General features: G+C 41.0%; 1 protein-coding gene across 1 annotated transcript in view; it reads right to left on the reverse strand.

Moving 5' to 3' along the window:
* The window catches only part of SNTG1 (syntrophin gamma 1), a 260892-nt gene that overhangs the window by 184174 nt on the left and 58952 nt on the right, over window positions 1-17766 (reverse strand). The window contains exons 6-7 of the mRNA XM_065398308.1: window positions 3671-3773; window positions 2193-2275 (exon numbers count right to left, since the gene is read on the reverse strand). Of these exons, the coding sequence (XP_065254380.1) occupies window positions 2193-2275; window positions 3671-3773 (186 nt within the window). The remainder of the gene's footprint in view (window positions 1-2192; window positions 2276-3670; window positions 3774-17766) is intronic.

The raw sequence follows: 17766 nt of genomic DNA on the forward strand, positions 1-17766 counted from the left end.
ACATCAAAGAGAGTATTACATGTCAAATACCACCTTCCAGGACTGTATAAAGTGACCATCACTTTGTTTTTTCCTGCATTTAAAAAAAACATCTTATATTCATGTGTTAAAGTCTTTTCCTACATTGAGAAGAAAGTGTACCATACTCTCCAGAGGTATTTCTGAATATTAATCTGAATATTTATCTGTAGATTTTCATCTTAAAATGACAGTTTGCCATTATACTATCACTTTCGATTAGAATTTGTGATGCTAATTAATGAAATTTAAACTACACCCCTTTTAAGAAACAGGCAAAATGGTACACTTAAATATTCCACTTTATGAAAGAAAATCTTCATTTGATTGTACCAGAAAATGAGTTTTTAGAAGTGACAACAAAAGCATGGTTTGAGTTCAATTGAAGGTTTGGGAGAAGGTCCAGAAGAGTTCTTATTTTATTTGAGTAAGTTTACCTAGCTCTAATTACTAATGTCACCAAATGTAAGCTCAGTTGACCTGGCTACACAGTCAGTGCACAGCAAGCTAGGGTGTGAATGTACAGGGCTGTACATTGCTCACTGACAGGCCATGTGGACTCTGGTACTGTACACTAATCATTCTCTAGTATGCCTTGATGTACTTCAGTTTGAAATAGCAGTATGTCAGACTGCACTATAGAACTTTTAGTGTGCAGTAGCAGGGTCCATAGCATGTGCGGCAGGCTAGAGTGCTGTACATTCACACCTTGGCTTGCTGAGCACTCAATCTCGTCACAGAATTATTAAGTACACACATAGGGCCAGACACTCAGCTGGTATAAATTGTCATAGCTTCATTGACCTCAAATTGAGAATTTGCCTCATTATCTCCACCATTCCCGTCCGTGTCCCATTTTCTGCACTGGTGAGTCACAAAGAGGTTTCTGTAGAAGGGAGAAGATTTTACTTAACTGCTTTCTGTAATCAGTGGTTTCTCCTTGGCTCAGCAGCTCTCTTCCACACCCCACTTAGCTCAGTGTAGGGGGCCAAGAGACAGATATCTATGTTTCAGGCTTCAAGAGAGATGAGATGGGGAAATGTTGTTTTGGGCGACATTTCTTTTATGTGGAATAAGGTGGTTGGTTTGCTTTCTTGGGGAGGGGTGCAGAATTCATTAGTATTTTTAATTATTTTCAAGGTATAGGCTCTATTTTGATGTGTTAAAATATAAATACAAAGTAAATACTGAAAATGTTCTCTTTTATATATGCTGTGTATGTTTTGTGGGATTATTTTTAGAGCTTGGAAACTGTTTGCCCACTCCATGGGAATTTGAAAACATGATTGTGGGGAGGGGAATCTGGGGAAAAAATTGGATTGTGTCAATGAAACATTTCATTTCAATAATTTCAAAAAGTTTAATTTCAATTTTTATTTTTTCCTATAAATTTTGAAATGAAAAATCATTTTGACCCCCAATCAGAATGTTTATGTTTCAACAATGTCAAAATGGGATGTTTTGACAGTTTCAAACTTTTTTCAATTTTTTTTTCAAAACCAGGAAAATTGTCACAATGAACCTTTTCCTTCTAAAAGCTTCAATAGTGACAAATCAGCATTTTCCGGTGAAAACCATTTAATTGACAAATTCCCAACCAGCTGTAATTATTTAATAGTTCAGCAGCATCCGGAGTGACTTTGAAAGTTTTCTTACCCTTACTTTTTAAGAAGCATTTGAAATGCAAGGGGCACAAATGAATTGATTATACAAATATGCCATAAGAATGCTCTCTAATTTAAAAATATCTGTTTTCTCACTAGTAGCTGATTAAGGCAGCAATGGAACAGCTGCCAGATCCACTTCACTAAATATACAACACTGACATTCAATTATATTCTGTATGTGTCTCATGTTAATCATACCATGCTGTATGTTGTTTCTTTGGCAGTTACTCTTCAAAAAGAGGCAGAAAAAATGAAAAATGGTTCCTAGCTCACCAGTTAATACATTCAGACAAGTTTAATTGAAAATCAATAGAGGATGCCTCAGAATAGGAGGAGTCAAAAATGTTACAGGTATATTCAAAACTAAAGAGAAACTCTTATTCACGAACTAAATCCAGTGTTATTTAGGTGACCCCCATCTTTGTAGATATTTTTCCATGCCTCGTCTGGGATATCATCCATCACCTCATTGATGAGTTAGCACTGAAAGGTAAAATAATCTCTTACCGTATTGTTGGGATGGTAGTTGAGATGCAAACCACTGTCACAGAGGGGAGATGATGTGCCACTGCTTTGGTCACTAGGGACACCTAATAAAAATATTCATGCATATAACATTGTCCCATATTACATGATGTTAGATATCATATTCAAACAGTTACATTTTTGTCCTAAGCACTGTCATGGGTACAACTAAGGTTCACAGACAACAGTTTGTTTGTTTCTCTTTTTATTCGTGAAATATCCACAGACTGATTTTTATGTGTTTGTTATTCAAAATTAGCCAATGAATAACTGACATGAACAATAGTCAACCTATGGATTTTTCACAAAGTATTACTGTGAGCATTAGCTATTTATAATTCACACTCTGATTAGCCCAGTGGTAAGGAAGTGGATTAGGATATGAGGGTTCAAGTCCCCACTCTGTTTCACTGTACATTCCAGCCAGTGCCCTATAATAAGCAGGCAAGAGAGTTCTTCCTGGACCTGAGAAACCTTCCTGCAAAACAATCACTGAAACAGAAATGTATCACAGAACATTTTTGTTTTGACAAGACAACTTTTTCCAATGGAAAAAAGTTTCAAAAATATTTTGATCAGTTCTACTTGTGAACAAAAACATTGCCTGTACAAAGTTTGTGAGAAATAAGGAATTGGTCAATGAATTCATGCAAATAAACTGAAATATTTTAGAATAGATTTCATACATCCATACACACACACACACACACACCAAATAGGTTTCAGACCTAAAAATATTTTTGTTCTCTTAATTAAAACTAAACATTATCTTCACACTTTCAGAAAAAAATGAAGTTGAAAGAAAGCAGAGGTGAATAAAGACATAGTCACACATATACACAGGCACAGATACACTGTAGCTATATACAGTGGTGTACCAACAATTATAATTTATTATAATTAGAAGCAGGCAGCTGCTTCCATACATCTCTTTCAAATTCCCATTGGGGCTAGTCAACTAAAATTCTGTTGCACTAAACCAAAATACTATTCAGTTCAGAGTGTATTAATCTCCAATTAAAGGTATATCTCCACTAAAGCCCCTGAATGAAATTTAAATTGAGAAGATAAGACCTTAAAATGTAAATGTGCAATCTCAGTTTCACATTTAGAATATATAAACCGTTCCAATTTCAATGCCATTGTATGTTTGAAAAAAGGATCTTTAAATACTCTGGGCCCAAACCTTAGCTTGTGTAAACTGGTGTAGCCCTATTGATTTCAGTAATGCTATGCTGATTCACACCAGTTGAGAGTATGGCCTGAAGCAAAGATAGCATTAGCTTACAACGAATGTCAACACAGCACCTGGTGATATTAAAAGTTCATATTCAGACCACAAAACTGACTGAAATAGCTCCTGCCAATCACTGAAAGTGCACAGGAAATTTGGAAACTAACAGCAGAGGTTCACATGAACAATGAATGGATTTTTCTTTTAGCTAATCACAAATGCTTACACGCACAATCTTCATTCAGAGGCAATTTGAGAAAAGCAGGCGCTCTTTTCAGAAAGGACACTGTTAGGGTCACTTCTTCTCCTGCATTCCGAAGAACCTGAACCTGAAGATTCAATATAGAAGGCATAAATACATTTTTTTAAAAAAGACAGTAACAGTTGTAAACAAAACCCAAGTTCTCTCTCACAGCTCATATTTGCTCTCTGACTTACTACATGACATATAAAAAAAGAACCAAAACCATGACACCTACAACAGTCTATTCTCCAGTGTCCTTAAACAAATTTGTTTTTATCGAGTGCTACTTTGTAAATCTTTCCCATCAATGCACAGAGATTTTATTTGTCTAGCTTCCATGAGCTCCTCATAAATCTACAGGATTGTGTGTAAATCCCATCCTGTAGCACTGGGTATACACAGGGTGAACTAGGCGGTTGCCTAGGGAGCCAAGATTTGGGGGCGCCAAAAAGCGGTGCCCCCAATTTTTTTTTACAGCGTTCCTCCCCGAGCTCGCGGTCGCTGCTCCACTTCTCCTGCCTGCCAGGCTTGCAGTGCCAATCAGCTGTTTGGCGCCGCAAGCCTGGGAGGAGAATTAGAGCCGGAACAGGCGTGCTCGGGGAGGAGGCGGAGCAGAGGTGAGCTGGGGTGGGGAGGTGCCACACGGCTCCCTGGGCCGGGGGGGGTGCCTCAGGGCGGGGGGGGAGCTGCCACAGGACTCCCCACCCCAGCTCACCTCTGCTACGCCCCCTCCCCGAGCACGCCGTCACTGCTCCACTTCTCCTGCCTCCCAGGCTTGCGGCACCAATCAGCTGTTTGACGCCACAAGCCTGGGAGGGGAGGACAATTCGAGCGGGGGCGGCGTGCTTGGGGAGGAGACGGAGCAGAGGTGAGCTGGGGTGGGGAGCTGCCGCACAGCTCCCCGGCGGGGGGAGCCGCCACAGGGGGGGTGCCTTAGGGCGGGGGGGGAGCTGCCGCGGGGGGGCGCCTCAGGGCGGGGGGGGCGGGGAGCTGCCGCAGGACTGGGGGGGGGGAGCGCAAGGTGGAAGTTTCGCGTAGGGCGCGAAACTTCCTTGCACCGGCCCTGGGTATACAGAAGCAATGATCGTAGGATCACAACATATTAGATGCAGTATCTAAAACTGACTTTGTGACTGTGTTGTGCTGTCATTGTAGACATTTTGTAAATGAAAAAAGATTATACAAACACATACACGAGAATGAGTTTGTCACCCCATTACACTGTCAATTCATGAATTATGCATTAACCAACAGAATATTTCTGAGTTCTGACATGTTTCCCATATTGGGACAAGCTAGCCAATTTCCTCACTAATGGGATGGAAGCGGCAGCCTGTAACCATTGGAGAGAGCCCTTGGGTCAAGACTTCCAGGCAGATCTAGTTGTGAACGTCCCCTGGGCCTCCCTCTATGGAAATCCTCCTCCTCCCCTCTCTGAACAAAAGACTTATCCTCCTTCTGTCTGTAGTAGTGGGCAACTCAGAGCAGTCACAACCAGAAGTGTAAACTTCCAGGCATTGACTTCAGAATTGCTTCCTGCTGAAGAGGTGGCCAATGCATGATAAGGGTTACTGCCCTCTGAAAGAGTGGGCCTTATTCCATCATTCAGCTGGTGTCCATTGTGAGGAGAGAAGGGGAAGCAGAGAAGGGGCTGCATACCAGCATAAAAGAAGAGGAGGACAAGCATGGGAGGAGTGAACTCCTCCTGAAACTCACCTTAAAATGCTCATTTAAGAGGTAAAAAGCCACATTTTTAGTATAACATGAATTGTCTATAGGGTCAATACAGATTATAGATTTTAAGAACAGAAGGGACCATTGGATCATCACATCTGACTTCCAGTATAACGCTGACCAAAGAATTTCACTCAGTTACACATACATTGAGCTCAACAACTTATGAGTGACTAAAGCATATCAACCCCGTTTGAATGGAAGACAAGAAGAAATGGAGAATCCATCCCTTCCCTTGGTAGTTTGTTCCAGTGGTTAATCATCCTCATTGTTATGCCTCATTTCTAATTTGAATTTGTCTGGTTTTTAACTTCCAGGCAGTATAAAAAAAAATCCTCAAAATCTGGCCACCCTTTCTAGCGTACTCAGAGAAGGAGGGTTCCCCTACCAGCAAGCCAGAATCTATAGCCTGGTCCTTTGAAAATTAACCCGATCCCGAATCTGTAATATATGATGTGGTGTTAATAGTTCATTGTAACTTTGCCATAATACAATATTAAAGCATAAAAAAACCTATCCTCACTAGTAGGGCTGGTTGAAAATTTCCTAGCAGATCTAGCTTTCAACAAAACAACTGGCATTTTGACTAAACAAAATTTGTTGTGAAAAGTGTTTGCTTTCTGTAGAAAATTTAGATTTTTTGTCAAAAACTAAACACTGGACTACTGGAAAGCTGAAATATTTTGATTCACATATGCTGCCACTGGGTTCAAGGGATATGTAGTTTGGTTGCCTCATGTCCTCATTCTCCTTTATGTTTCAAGCTCCTTAGCCAGACTTCATCTCCCATAATTCACATGGCCAGGAGATTTCCACGATACCCTTCCTTCTGTCTCCAAGAGGAGAGACCATGGTGCTTCATGGGAAATGTAGTTTGACCAAGAATCTCAACCTATAGAGGAGAACAAAACAGAACTATAAGCACATGAAGCACTGAAGTGATTTATTTTCAATTTCAGCTGAAAAAAATTGGTTTTTGATTTTTCAATAAAAAGTCAACATTTTCTGTGGAGTTTTATTTTATTAATTGATTGATTCTACTCATTAGTAAAATGCCAGGATAGTTCAACACTAGCGCAGGAAATGAATTTTTTGCCATACTGTTCTAAAAGAGATGGGCCAAGTTCAAAAGTAATTTGACTGAGTGGGTGTTACATATAGTGATGAGTGCATAACTGATTTTTCTGTTTGCTGGCAGTTCTGAACAAAAATTAAACAATTAGTTCAGTTTGAACCAAATCTAATTTTTTTTTTTTAATTTAAGAAGTTCATTTTGTGTCTGTGACAGGACAGAGATTCAAACTGGATCTCCCAGATCTCATGTGAGTTCCCTAACCAGTGGGTTAAAAGTGACAAGGAGCGAGCAGCAGGAGCACTGGTACCTCCAGCTGTTTTCTGAATGGCCAAAATTTTTCATGTCAAATTCACAGCTAATTCTGGGACAACCAAAACTGCATTTTTCACAGATTAAACTATTCATCAAACAAAAATTCATGCAAAAAATTTCACCCAGCTCTTTGCTTCACAGAACATTACTTCCCTGAAAATAGCGGACATTTGAACATAAAGATTAAGGGGTTATTGTTAGAAAGGATTGTACAGTAGAACCTCAGAGTTATGAACACCTTGGGAATTGAGGTTGTTCATAACTCTGAAATGTTTGTAACTTTGAACAGAATGTTATGGTTGTTCTTTCAGAAGTTTACAGCTGAACATTAGCTAAACGCAGCTTTGAAACTTTAGTATGCAAAAGAAAAATGCTGCTTTCAACCATCTTAATTTAAATGAAAAAGCACAGAAACAGTTTCCTTACCTTGTCAAATCTTGTTTTTAAACTTTCCCTTTATTTTTAGTAGTTTACGTTTAACACAGTACTGTACTTCATGTATTTGCTTTATTTTTTGGTCTCTGCTGCTGCCTGATTGTGTACTTCGGGTTCCAAATGAGGTGTGTGGTTGATTGGTCAGTTCATAACTCTGAGGTTCTACTGAATTGAGTAGTTTAGAACTAAAAGGTAGTTTAGGTCTAAGTATTAAAACACTGCACAAATGCCTAGGCATTTACCAATAGGAGCTGAATTCCCACAACAGCTAGTTTATGAGGGACAAGAGCACATTATCTAAGGGGAAAATGCATATTATTTTTTCCTCTTTCAACTCCCTAAATGTCTATCCCTAGTGCCATGAAGTTCTGGGTTAAGTATGATGCCATACTATTGTGTATGCTGGGCCATCTCATCGGAGCAGGAAGGGATGACTATAACAGGGTTCAAAAAAGAACTAGATAAATTCATGGAGGATAGGTTCATCAATGGTTATTAGTCAGGATGGGCAGGGGTGGTTTCCCTAGCCTCTGTTTGCCAGAAGCTGGGAATGTGCGACAGGGGATGGATCACTTCATGATTACCTGTTCTGTTCATTCCCTCTGAAGCACCTGGCATTGGCCAATGATGGAGGACAGGACACTGGGCTGGATGGACCATTGGTCTGATGTGGGAATGGGAGAGCTGCAATGTAAAGTAGCTGGTTACAGCTCCCCAATTCTCTGTCTCATGCATCTCCAGCCATGGCTGTTCTAACCTAGGCTCAGTTGTGCCCAAGCAACCATCTGCCAGCTCAGAACTCATTGGTGCTCCAGTCAATTCTACTCAGTCCATGATTCTGTGGCTAGCAAAGTAATGAATTTAAGCTCCTCCTCCTTTTAACATCAAATGAGTTAAAATATGGCAAATAGTATGCATTATTATTTCCACAAATTTTTTACAAAAGACCCGATACTAAAGTGGGTAGCAACCAGTTTCCAGAAAATGAAACAGCAGATTTGGATAAATTTGGTCTCTCCTCAAAACATTTGGATCATGTATCTAAGTATCTAAAGTATTGGGCATTTACCAGAAATTAACCTGAACCCTTGGTGGGCCATCCATCTTTAGTATATTCTATGGCGAGACAAAAAGGTTCTTATGAGAACCAGTTCAAATGTCAGTCCTTTGTACTTATGATGAGCTTGAACATTTAAAAGTTATATTTATGTAAGTATGTATTTGGGAAAAGGAGTGTTTGTACAGATGAAAAAATAAGCTACTGGATTAGGCCCAGATATTTTTTATTCAATCTTCCCAGAGAAGTGGTTGCATGTGGTAAATTTCTTTCCACTAGGGTTTTCATCACTTCTCATTATATGAACACAGTGAAGGAGAATCCAGCAGTCAGTGATGAAGTCATTGATAAGCATTTTATCTACTCTCCCATCCAACCATCATAATGAAGAAAATGGGGACTTTTCGAGTTACTTTCAATGGATTTGTCAGTTATATCTATTGAAGTGATAAGTTAGGAAGTGTTTCAAAAAGAACAGGAGTACTTGTGGCACCTTAGAGACTAACAAATCTTGGGAGACAGACCTGTCCTCGCTTACAGACAACCCCCCAACCTGAAGCAAATACTCACCAGTACCACACACCACTGAACAAAAACACTGACCCAGGAACTTATCCTTGCAACAAAGCCCAATGCCAACTCTGTCCACATATCTATTCAAGTGACATCATCATAGGACCTAATCACATCAGCCATGCCATCAGGGGCTCGTTCACCTGCACATCTACCAATGTGATATATGCCATCATGTGCCAGCAATGCCCCTCTGCCATGTACATTGGCCAAACCAGACAGTCTCTACGCAAAAGAATTAATGGACACAAATCTGACATCAGGAATCATAACATTCAAAAACCAGTAAGAGATCACTTTAACCTGTCTGGTCACTCAATAACAGACCAGAGGGTGACAATTTTGCAACAGAAAAGCTTCAAAACCAGACTCCAACGAGAAACTGCTGAACTTGAATTGATATGCAAACTAGATACAATCAACTTAGGCTTGAATAGAGACTGGGAATGGCTGAGCCATTACAAACATTGAATCTATCTCCCCATGTAAGTATTCTCACACTTCTTATCAAACTGTCTGTACTGGGCTATCTTGATTATCACTTCAAAAGTTTTTTCTCTTACTTAATTTCTCTCAGAGTTGGTAAGACAACTCCCACCTTTTCATGCTCTCTGTATGTGTATATATATCTCCTCAATATATGTTCCATTCTATGCATCCAAAGAAGTGGGCTGTAGCCTATGAAAGCTTATGCTCAAATAAATGTGTTAATCTCTAAAGTGCCACAAGTACTCCTGTTCTTTTTGCAGATACAGACTAACACAGCCGCTACTCTGAAGTGTTTCAAGTTTGCTTTGAAATGTAAGATAAGAGGATATCTTTTGCACAGTAATAGTATATTAACTGATTTCTCAGGCCATCTTAGAACACTCTGGCATTATCACAGTAACAAACTCTTCTGAACCATTGTCAGTAGCTACAGTGCATTAATTGTAGCATGGTAATGAGTGCTGAGCACAGTACTAGGGGTTGTATGCTGCTTTGTGCAATAAGGTACAGCTCAACTGGGAAGCTGCAGTCACTTACAAGGGGTGAGTTTGGCCCTCAGCGTTGGGAGTTCAGGGTTTTCTTATTGGTTTTGCAATAGCTACAACCTGGAACAAATACTTTAACCTCTTTGTGCCTGGGTTTCCACACATGTAAAATGGGGATGATAATTGCTCACCTCAGAAGAGTATTGTAAAGTGTTTATTAATATTTGAAAAGTTATTTGAAATCCTTGGGTGAAACGTGCAATACATGTGAAAATAATTTAAATTAAGTGCTATAAAATATTGTTTCAATATGGAATGCATTTCAAATAAATATAGAGTTGTGATTGCTTAAAAGCCTGGAAAATGGAAAGCTGAATATGGCAATATTAAGTTAACACTGGAATAAAAATGGCATTAAAATGGTAATGAACATTTTGCTTCATATAGGAAGAAAAAGGTGGGAAAAGGGAGATGAATGGATTTTTAAAGATTTTTACGTACTATAAATTGTATTTCCTGGTCTTCAAATTTTTTTAGTAAATATTTACCTGCTGGCCATTAGTGTCTCTCTCTTCCAATGGTAATTGCTTTACTTTTCAAAATAAAATCATAAAGGGAAAACCAAACTAGTTTTTAAACCTATGATTGTGTAGTAGAAAATAGCTTACAATGCAGCTGACTTCATTTTGCTATTGCTTAAAAACAATAGGTGGACCTCATCGTCCGTGGGATATGGCATATCCAGGGCTTTATCCCAGGCCATACAACTGGTTTGTTATGTGACGCTGGGCAAGTCACTTAACCTGTCCGGTCACCAGTAAAATGTGTATATTACTACCTACCTTAGTTCTGAGAGATCTACTGCTTAATAATATTCTCTCATTGTATTAGAGAGAGACAAGGTGGGTGAGGTAATATCTTGTATTGGACCAACTTCTGCTAGTGAGAGAGATGAGCTTTCAAGCTAACATAGAGCTCTTCAGGTGACCTTCCCCTTCCCCTTTGTGTTAGCTCGAAAGCTTGTCTCTCTCACCAACAGAAGTTGGTCCAATACAAGATATTACCTGACTTACCTTATCTCTCTAATATCCTGGGACCAACATAGCTACAACAACACTGCATCTCCCTATATAAGTCTTTTAAAATGTACGACTAAACCATAACTCTAAATGGAAGTTTAAAACACTTAAAAGGGTGAGTAGAGGTATGTGGTTAAATTTTCTAGTAGCCTGCTAAATTCTATACTTCTCCTTCTCCACTCCAACAGTCCATTGATCTTTCTTAGTAAAACTACTCCAACTGTTGACAGAATGCTCATTTTGTGTGTCTTGTTAAAGCACAACCAGCAGTTTAATTGATGAAGGGCTATCTAGTCCATAATGAATTACCTTCATTTAAAACAGAAAGTGGTTATTTTAAGAAATACCACTCCTGTAATAACTGTACAGCTGAACTACCAAAGAAGCCAAGTTTATATATAAATATTTCACATAATTCGTTGGGCCAAATTCAGATCACCTTAATTTGCATGTGTCAGTTGGAAAAGAGGTTTCCAAGTGGGCTGCACTAGTTGTGTCCTACCACACCATTTCTCATTCCACCTGTGCAGTAACCAGAAATGTGGTTCTAGGGCAAAGCCTATTGTCCTGTGTATGATCAGGCCACTGTAGTAAATACACTCTTTGATTTGGTCATGCTAACACCAATTCAGATTACTTAGAATAACTTGTATAGCATAGTGGGCTCTGTGTGGGGGTTTAACCAGGTTAAGGTACAGATCACACAAGAAATGCACTATTTTTGTTACTGTTAGTCACAGTTCATCTACCATAACACAGAGTATGGCCTGAATTTGGCCCATTCTCTATAACATAAGACTAAGGGAGCAAGGTTTGGTCTTTTGTTTATTTTTAAAGCCACACAAAACCTGTTCAAGAAAAAAATAAATTACTTCTTTCAACAATGTCACCTAGAAAATGTAGTTAACCCAGTTTAGGATTCTATATTTTTATCAGTACACAATGTTGTTATGCATCCTTAACCAAACTAAAAGAAGCTGTCAGTTTGCAGCACACAACAGGTCAAACTGATGCACCAACATATGGTTGACGCAGGAATGGGAGAGCTGCACTGTAAAGGAGCTGGTTACAGCTCCCCAATTCTTTGTCTCATGCATCTCCAGCCATGGCTGTTCTAACCTAGGCTCAGTTGTGCCCAAGCAACCATCTGCCAGCTCAGAACTCATTGGTGCTCCAGTCAATTCTATTCAGTCCATGATTCTGTGGCTAGCAAAGTAATGAATTTAAGTTCCTCCTCTTTTTAACATCAAATGAGTTAAAATATGGCAAATAGTATGCATTATTATTTCCACAATTTTTTTACAACAAGACCCGATACTGAAGTGGGTAGCAAGATGACAACCTGTTTCCAGAAAATGAAACAGCAGATTTGGATAAATTGGGTCTCTCCTCAATACATTTGGATCATGTAGCTAAGTATCTAAAGTATTAGGCATTTACCAGAAATTAACCTGAACCCTTGGTGGATCATCCATCTTTAGTATATTCTATGGAGAGACAAAAAGGTTCTTATAAGAACCAGTTCAAATGTCAGTCCTTTGGCTAACATAAATGTGACCATTTTTAATACAGTTTTATTAGAATTAATATGGTTTGAAATAAAGCTTAAGACAAGGCCAATATAATAATTGAAAGTAGCGGACTAACATTGCATCTGTGTTCAGAACCTTAAGCACACGATAATGTTACACAAACAAGCAACTATAATCTGAAAAGTGATGATAACTTAGTGATTTCTGGCCCTGTCTGCATTTCTTTTGCAGCCTTTTTCAGAGCTTTAGGATGGACATTGACTGCCTGTGGAGTTTATCTGTTTGGGTTTTATTTTTTTAATTTCCTGTTCTGGCATTATTCCCATTTCCTTTTATCCTCAGGCAACTGCAGAAGTGTCCTCAGATTCATTTCTCTTTCTCTGACAACTTCATTGGGAGCAGAAGCAGGTCCACTAAGTCACTGAGATCACCCAAGGGGTGCAATCATCAAACTGAGTACCCCAATACAATATGAGAACACAGAGCAGGATGTTGAAGGCATGTCTGTGATGGAATACACCCATGTAGTCACACATTACTGCAGTAATCTTTATACAAGGAATGCCTTGCAAGGTATGATTCAAAAACTCAATTTGTTGGTCAGTATTGTCTTGATAAAATATGTGTGGCAACAGTGTAAAATGTGCAGTTATAAGATTTCCCCATATGATGTTATTAACGCATGTTCCATACCCCACAACTCTGTCCAGGCAGAAGGCAGGTCTGTCTTGAATGAAGGAGTATGTGTTTGCCTTAATTTGAATTTAAGCAGTAAATAGAATAATCAAGCAGGAAGGGAAAATAAAGGAAGCTGAAACAGAAAAAAATAAATAAACAGTAGGGAACATCCTTCCACACAGACTCTTTGCCTCCTAATTCCCAGCTGGAAATGTGTTTCAAGAGGGGCATTGAAACTATAAAAATAAGGGGCAAACACCCCAAGACACCCATCTCTCTCTCCCTGTCTCTGGCATTGCACCTAAGACAACAAAGTAAAACAGCCATTGGACTTTGGGGTGGGGGGTCCTCACCTGAAGAGTTTGGAAAGTGACCCTTCTAGAAGTATGTGGTGAGAAATTTTGCTTTACTCTAATATAGTTTGTTAAATTAGACAATAGTAAGCATTTTATATTTATTTTCTTGTAACCATTTCTGACTTTTATGCCTCATCACTTAAATCTATTTATTTGTAGTTAATAAACTTGTTTCAATTTTTCCTCTAATCCAGTGTGTTTAAGTGTCTCGGTAACTCCATTTAAGGTAATGAACTGGCATATTATCCCCTTAAAGGAATAACAGACTTAATATATTTGTCCTGTCGAGGAGAGGGCTGGGCAGTACAGAACATACATTTCGGGGGGGGGGGGGAATCTGGGAATGGGGTGTGTGTTGGCATCACCCTGCAGTATAAATAGCCAGAGCGTAACCCAAGTGTGGCTGGTGGGCTGCAGTTACACCAGGCTAGGTCTACACTACAGCGGGGGGGTCGACCTAAGATACGCAACTTCAGCTACGTGAATAGCATAGCTGAAGTGGCGTATTTTAGGTCGACTTACCTGGCTGTGAGGACGGCGGCAAGTCGACCGCAGCCGCGCCGCCGTCGACTCCGCTACCGCCTCTTGCCGCGGTGGATTTCCGGAGTCGACGGTAGAGCCATCAGGGATCGATTTTATCGCGTCTTCACTAGACGCGGTAAGTCGATCCCCGATAGACCGATTGCTAAGACGTGCCCACAGACACTCAGGGTGTGGCTTCCATGCTGGAAGGTTGTTTGCGATCACCCCACATGGGAGCTACTTCAGCAAGGCATAGTAAAGCATCCAAGGTTGAAGAGCAAGGGTGACAGCCCCCCCATTGGCCTGAATTGTGCCCCAGTATGTCACAATGCCTCAAGCAGCTTACACAACAGCCTGTATGATGAAGACCCATCTCAATAAACCCACCAGAACAGAATCAAAATGTAGTAGATACACAAACTCAAAACCCCTCAATTGGTGTAATGTAAGTAACTTCCCTGGAACTGTGGAGGACCTATATTGACCTGTTGGGGTAACGTTAGAGGGTTATTCCAAGTCCCTAGAGATTGCCTCCCCCCACTTCAGTGGGTGGGAAACTTATTGGAGCCAACAACAACTGGCACGGTCCTAGTTAAACAGGGGAGGAGCACACACTGAGGGAATGCAGGGGTGTGCCACTCCTTCAGCATCTCTAGCCAGTCACTGACAAGCTTGGAGAGGAAGGGAGATAATTGAACCCTCTTCCTCACTTTTTATTAATGTAAACCTTAACCTGGGCCACTTGGAGCCTCTTTTTGCTGAGTTCCAGGGTTGTAGAGATGGTCTTTCCTCTCATACCCTGGAATGGCTCAGTCTGACCCTTCTGGATGCATTAAGAGTCGTTGCCTCTGAGCTGTGTGAGCATTCCTTTGTGCAGCTTTGCCGGAGAACATGGGCCTTGGATCACTGCTCCATGGGTGTGAGAGTCTCAGTTCCCATGATCTGAAGCAGATGAGGCCCACAGGCAATGCTCCACTGTGGATGAAGAGTTGCAGGAGGAGGGTAGCGGGAGGACATATCCTTCTCATCCCAGATGGAAGAGCAGAGTAGGATGGGGAGATCTCGATGGACAGGAACCCAGATCCCAGCTGGGACTATTCACTTTGCAGCTGCTGGTGAGTCAGATGGGCACATCCCCTTCTCCCTTATACAAGAAGCACATGGGTAAGACTCAGAATTTGAATCTGGGGACAGTAAGACTACAGCCTAATTGAGGTTGAATTGGAGGATGGAGAGTGTGTCCCTGGGCCCCTACCCCTTAGCCTGCTACTAGTCCAGTGTAGGCTCCATGGTCCCAAGGATGAGGTTCACCCATGACCAATAGGAGGGGAAGGGATGTGAAGAATGCCTCGTTCCATTATGCCAGGGGTAGCTACTCAGACCCTTCCACCCTTGGCTGTGATGACTAACATCCCCTGCCCAACAAGGGATGTGGGGTAAATTGGCTAAACCATTGGCCCTGGTTTCACAAAGACTAGTCAGCCTGCCAGAAAAAGTTTCCCCCCATCCCCAGTCAGATAGACAACACTATCACAGGCTTGCGGTGGAGTCCGTGTCTCAGCAGGCCATGGAGCAATCAGGGTAGGAGACACACTAATATCCAGTTACCAGCACACCCCCTGGGGCCACATACATTGTACCTGTCTCTGATGACACACAAGAAGGAGACATGGGAGCCAATGCTCCGAGATCTTTTGTGAGGACTGATCGACCTCTTGGGGTGCATTTGGCAAAAGAGGTAGAAAATAAAAGATATGGAAAGGGGAATTTATGGATTTATTCACCCTACTTTTTTGTGAGGTTCAGGCAGAGGACACTTTAAGGGAAAAGAAAGATGATGACAAACCCTGCAGACCTAAGGTAGCTCTGATCCTTGGTAACTGGGCTGTGACATTTTGCATATATGCAAGCATAATTTGTGAGAGAAACCTGGAGAGAAGTGTTAGCTTGTTCAAGCATGAGGATTTAATAGCAAATGCTCATGTTTCATACAGGGGTGTAACCTGGTTAAGATATGATAAAGAATTTAGACAGAAAGTGGAAGAGGAGCCAGAATTGCCATGGAATTAGAAGACCAGGACCTCTGGCTGGAGTATATTGCTCCTTATCATTGTGTCCAGCTGGCTTCTCCAGACAGTGGGTTGTCAGTGCCCATACTACAGGCGCTAAGATAGTTTCTTTTGCATTTAATGGTGGGAAGTGTGTTTTTCAACACCACTGTAGGAAGTGTGGGGGTCAGCATGGTGCCCTCCCTTGCTATAGAGGCAAGGGAAAGGCCCCATAAGGTGGCAAGAAAGGAAGTCAAGAAGGGTCCAGTACTTCAGCAGAGCCAGTGGGGGGATGTAGCACTTATGGGAAAACTTCTCCAGTTAAATCACGAGCATTATAGACTATTCTAAAAGGATGGACATGGCTTATTTATTAAATGGATTTTCAGCTGATTTCCAAATTCCATAGGAAGGAGCAAGGTGTCACATTTGGGCTGAGGATTTCAGATCTGTTAAAGAATTTGAGCCTGTAGTGCAGGACAATATTTGAGCAGAGGTTGCAGTGAAGAGAGTAGCGGGACCATTCTCAAGCCTTCCAAAATGCCAGACATTTCTATTTCTCCTTTAAATGAGATACCAGAAAAGGCCAAGGGAGAACACAGGATTATCCGTCACTTATCTTATGCCGGGGCTGCTCTGTAAAGGATTATCAATCTGCAATTAAGTTCAGTCTGATATTCCTCGTTGGATGCCACCATAGCCATGGTTAGAGTGTGGGGCCCCGGTGCTTTTAGCAAAATGTGAGATCAAGTCTGCACTCAGGTTACTTCCTGTGCACTCCAGAGACTTTAACTTGCTGGGCTTTGAGGACCATTACTATTTCAATAAGGCCATGCCTATGGAGTGCTCGGTGTCTTTTGTAGCTTTTGAGAAGTTCATATTGGAGTGGGTGACTGAGAGAACCCTGCATAATGCATTACACTGTCTTGATGACTTCCTATTTGCAGGAAAATTAAGGTCAGGTGATTGTGCCTACCTAGTGAGGGCTTGCCATGATTTGGCTGAGCATCTGGGGGTCCCCCTCACAACTGAAAAAGCTGAAGGCCATACATAAAGGCTAACATACTTGGGAATTGAACTGGACACAGTTCACTGTATCTCTTGGCTACCTGAAGAGAAGTTAGATACTGTTAGGAGACTGCTAAGGGCAATGAAAGGTACCAAAAAGGTTACAGGTGATCAGGGGGCACTTAAACTGTGTGTGAGAGGTGGTTGCGCCTGGTAGGGCATTTTGTGTCTGGTGGCAGCCACCTCTGGAGTGAAAGATAATCATCATTTTGTCAGAGTGACCAGGGAGATGAAGGAAGATTTAAAGGTATGGGAGAAATTTCATGAGCAGTTTAATAGGGTTGTTTGGCGTTCAGACCTGATGCTGTGGATGAAGCTTCAGGTGCAATCTGATGCCTCAGGAGGTAGGTTTCAGGGTGTAGTATCAAGGGCAGTGGTGTGCTCAAAGGCGGCCAGGGAATGGGGTGGTTCAGGGCATTATGAAGGACATTATGTTCTTGAATTTGTTTTCCCAATATTAGTGGCAGTCACTATTTGGGGGGAGACATTCACGAATAAAAGTTTTGTTTCTGGTGTGACAACCAATCTGTTGTTCAGATAGTGAATGGGCAGCCAGCTAAGTCTACTTAATTACCCAGTTTGTACTTGCAAATCCAAGCAGCTTCTATTAAGGTCACATTTAAAGAAAACATGAA

The sequence above is a fragment of the Emys orbicularis genome, chromosome 2, assembly GCF_028017835.1.
Source record: "Emys orbicularis isolate rEmyOrb1 chromosome 2, rEmyOrb1.hap1, whole genome shotgun sequence".
NCBI classification, from domain to species: domain Eukaryota; kingdom Metazoa; phylum Chordata; order Testudines; family Emydidae; genus Emys; species Emys orbicularis.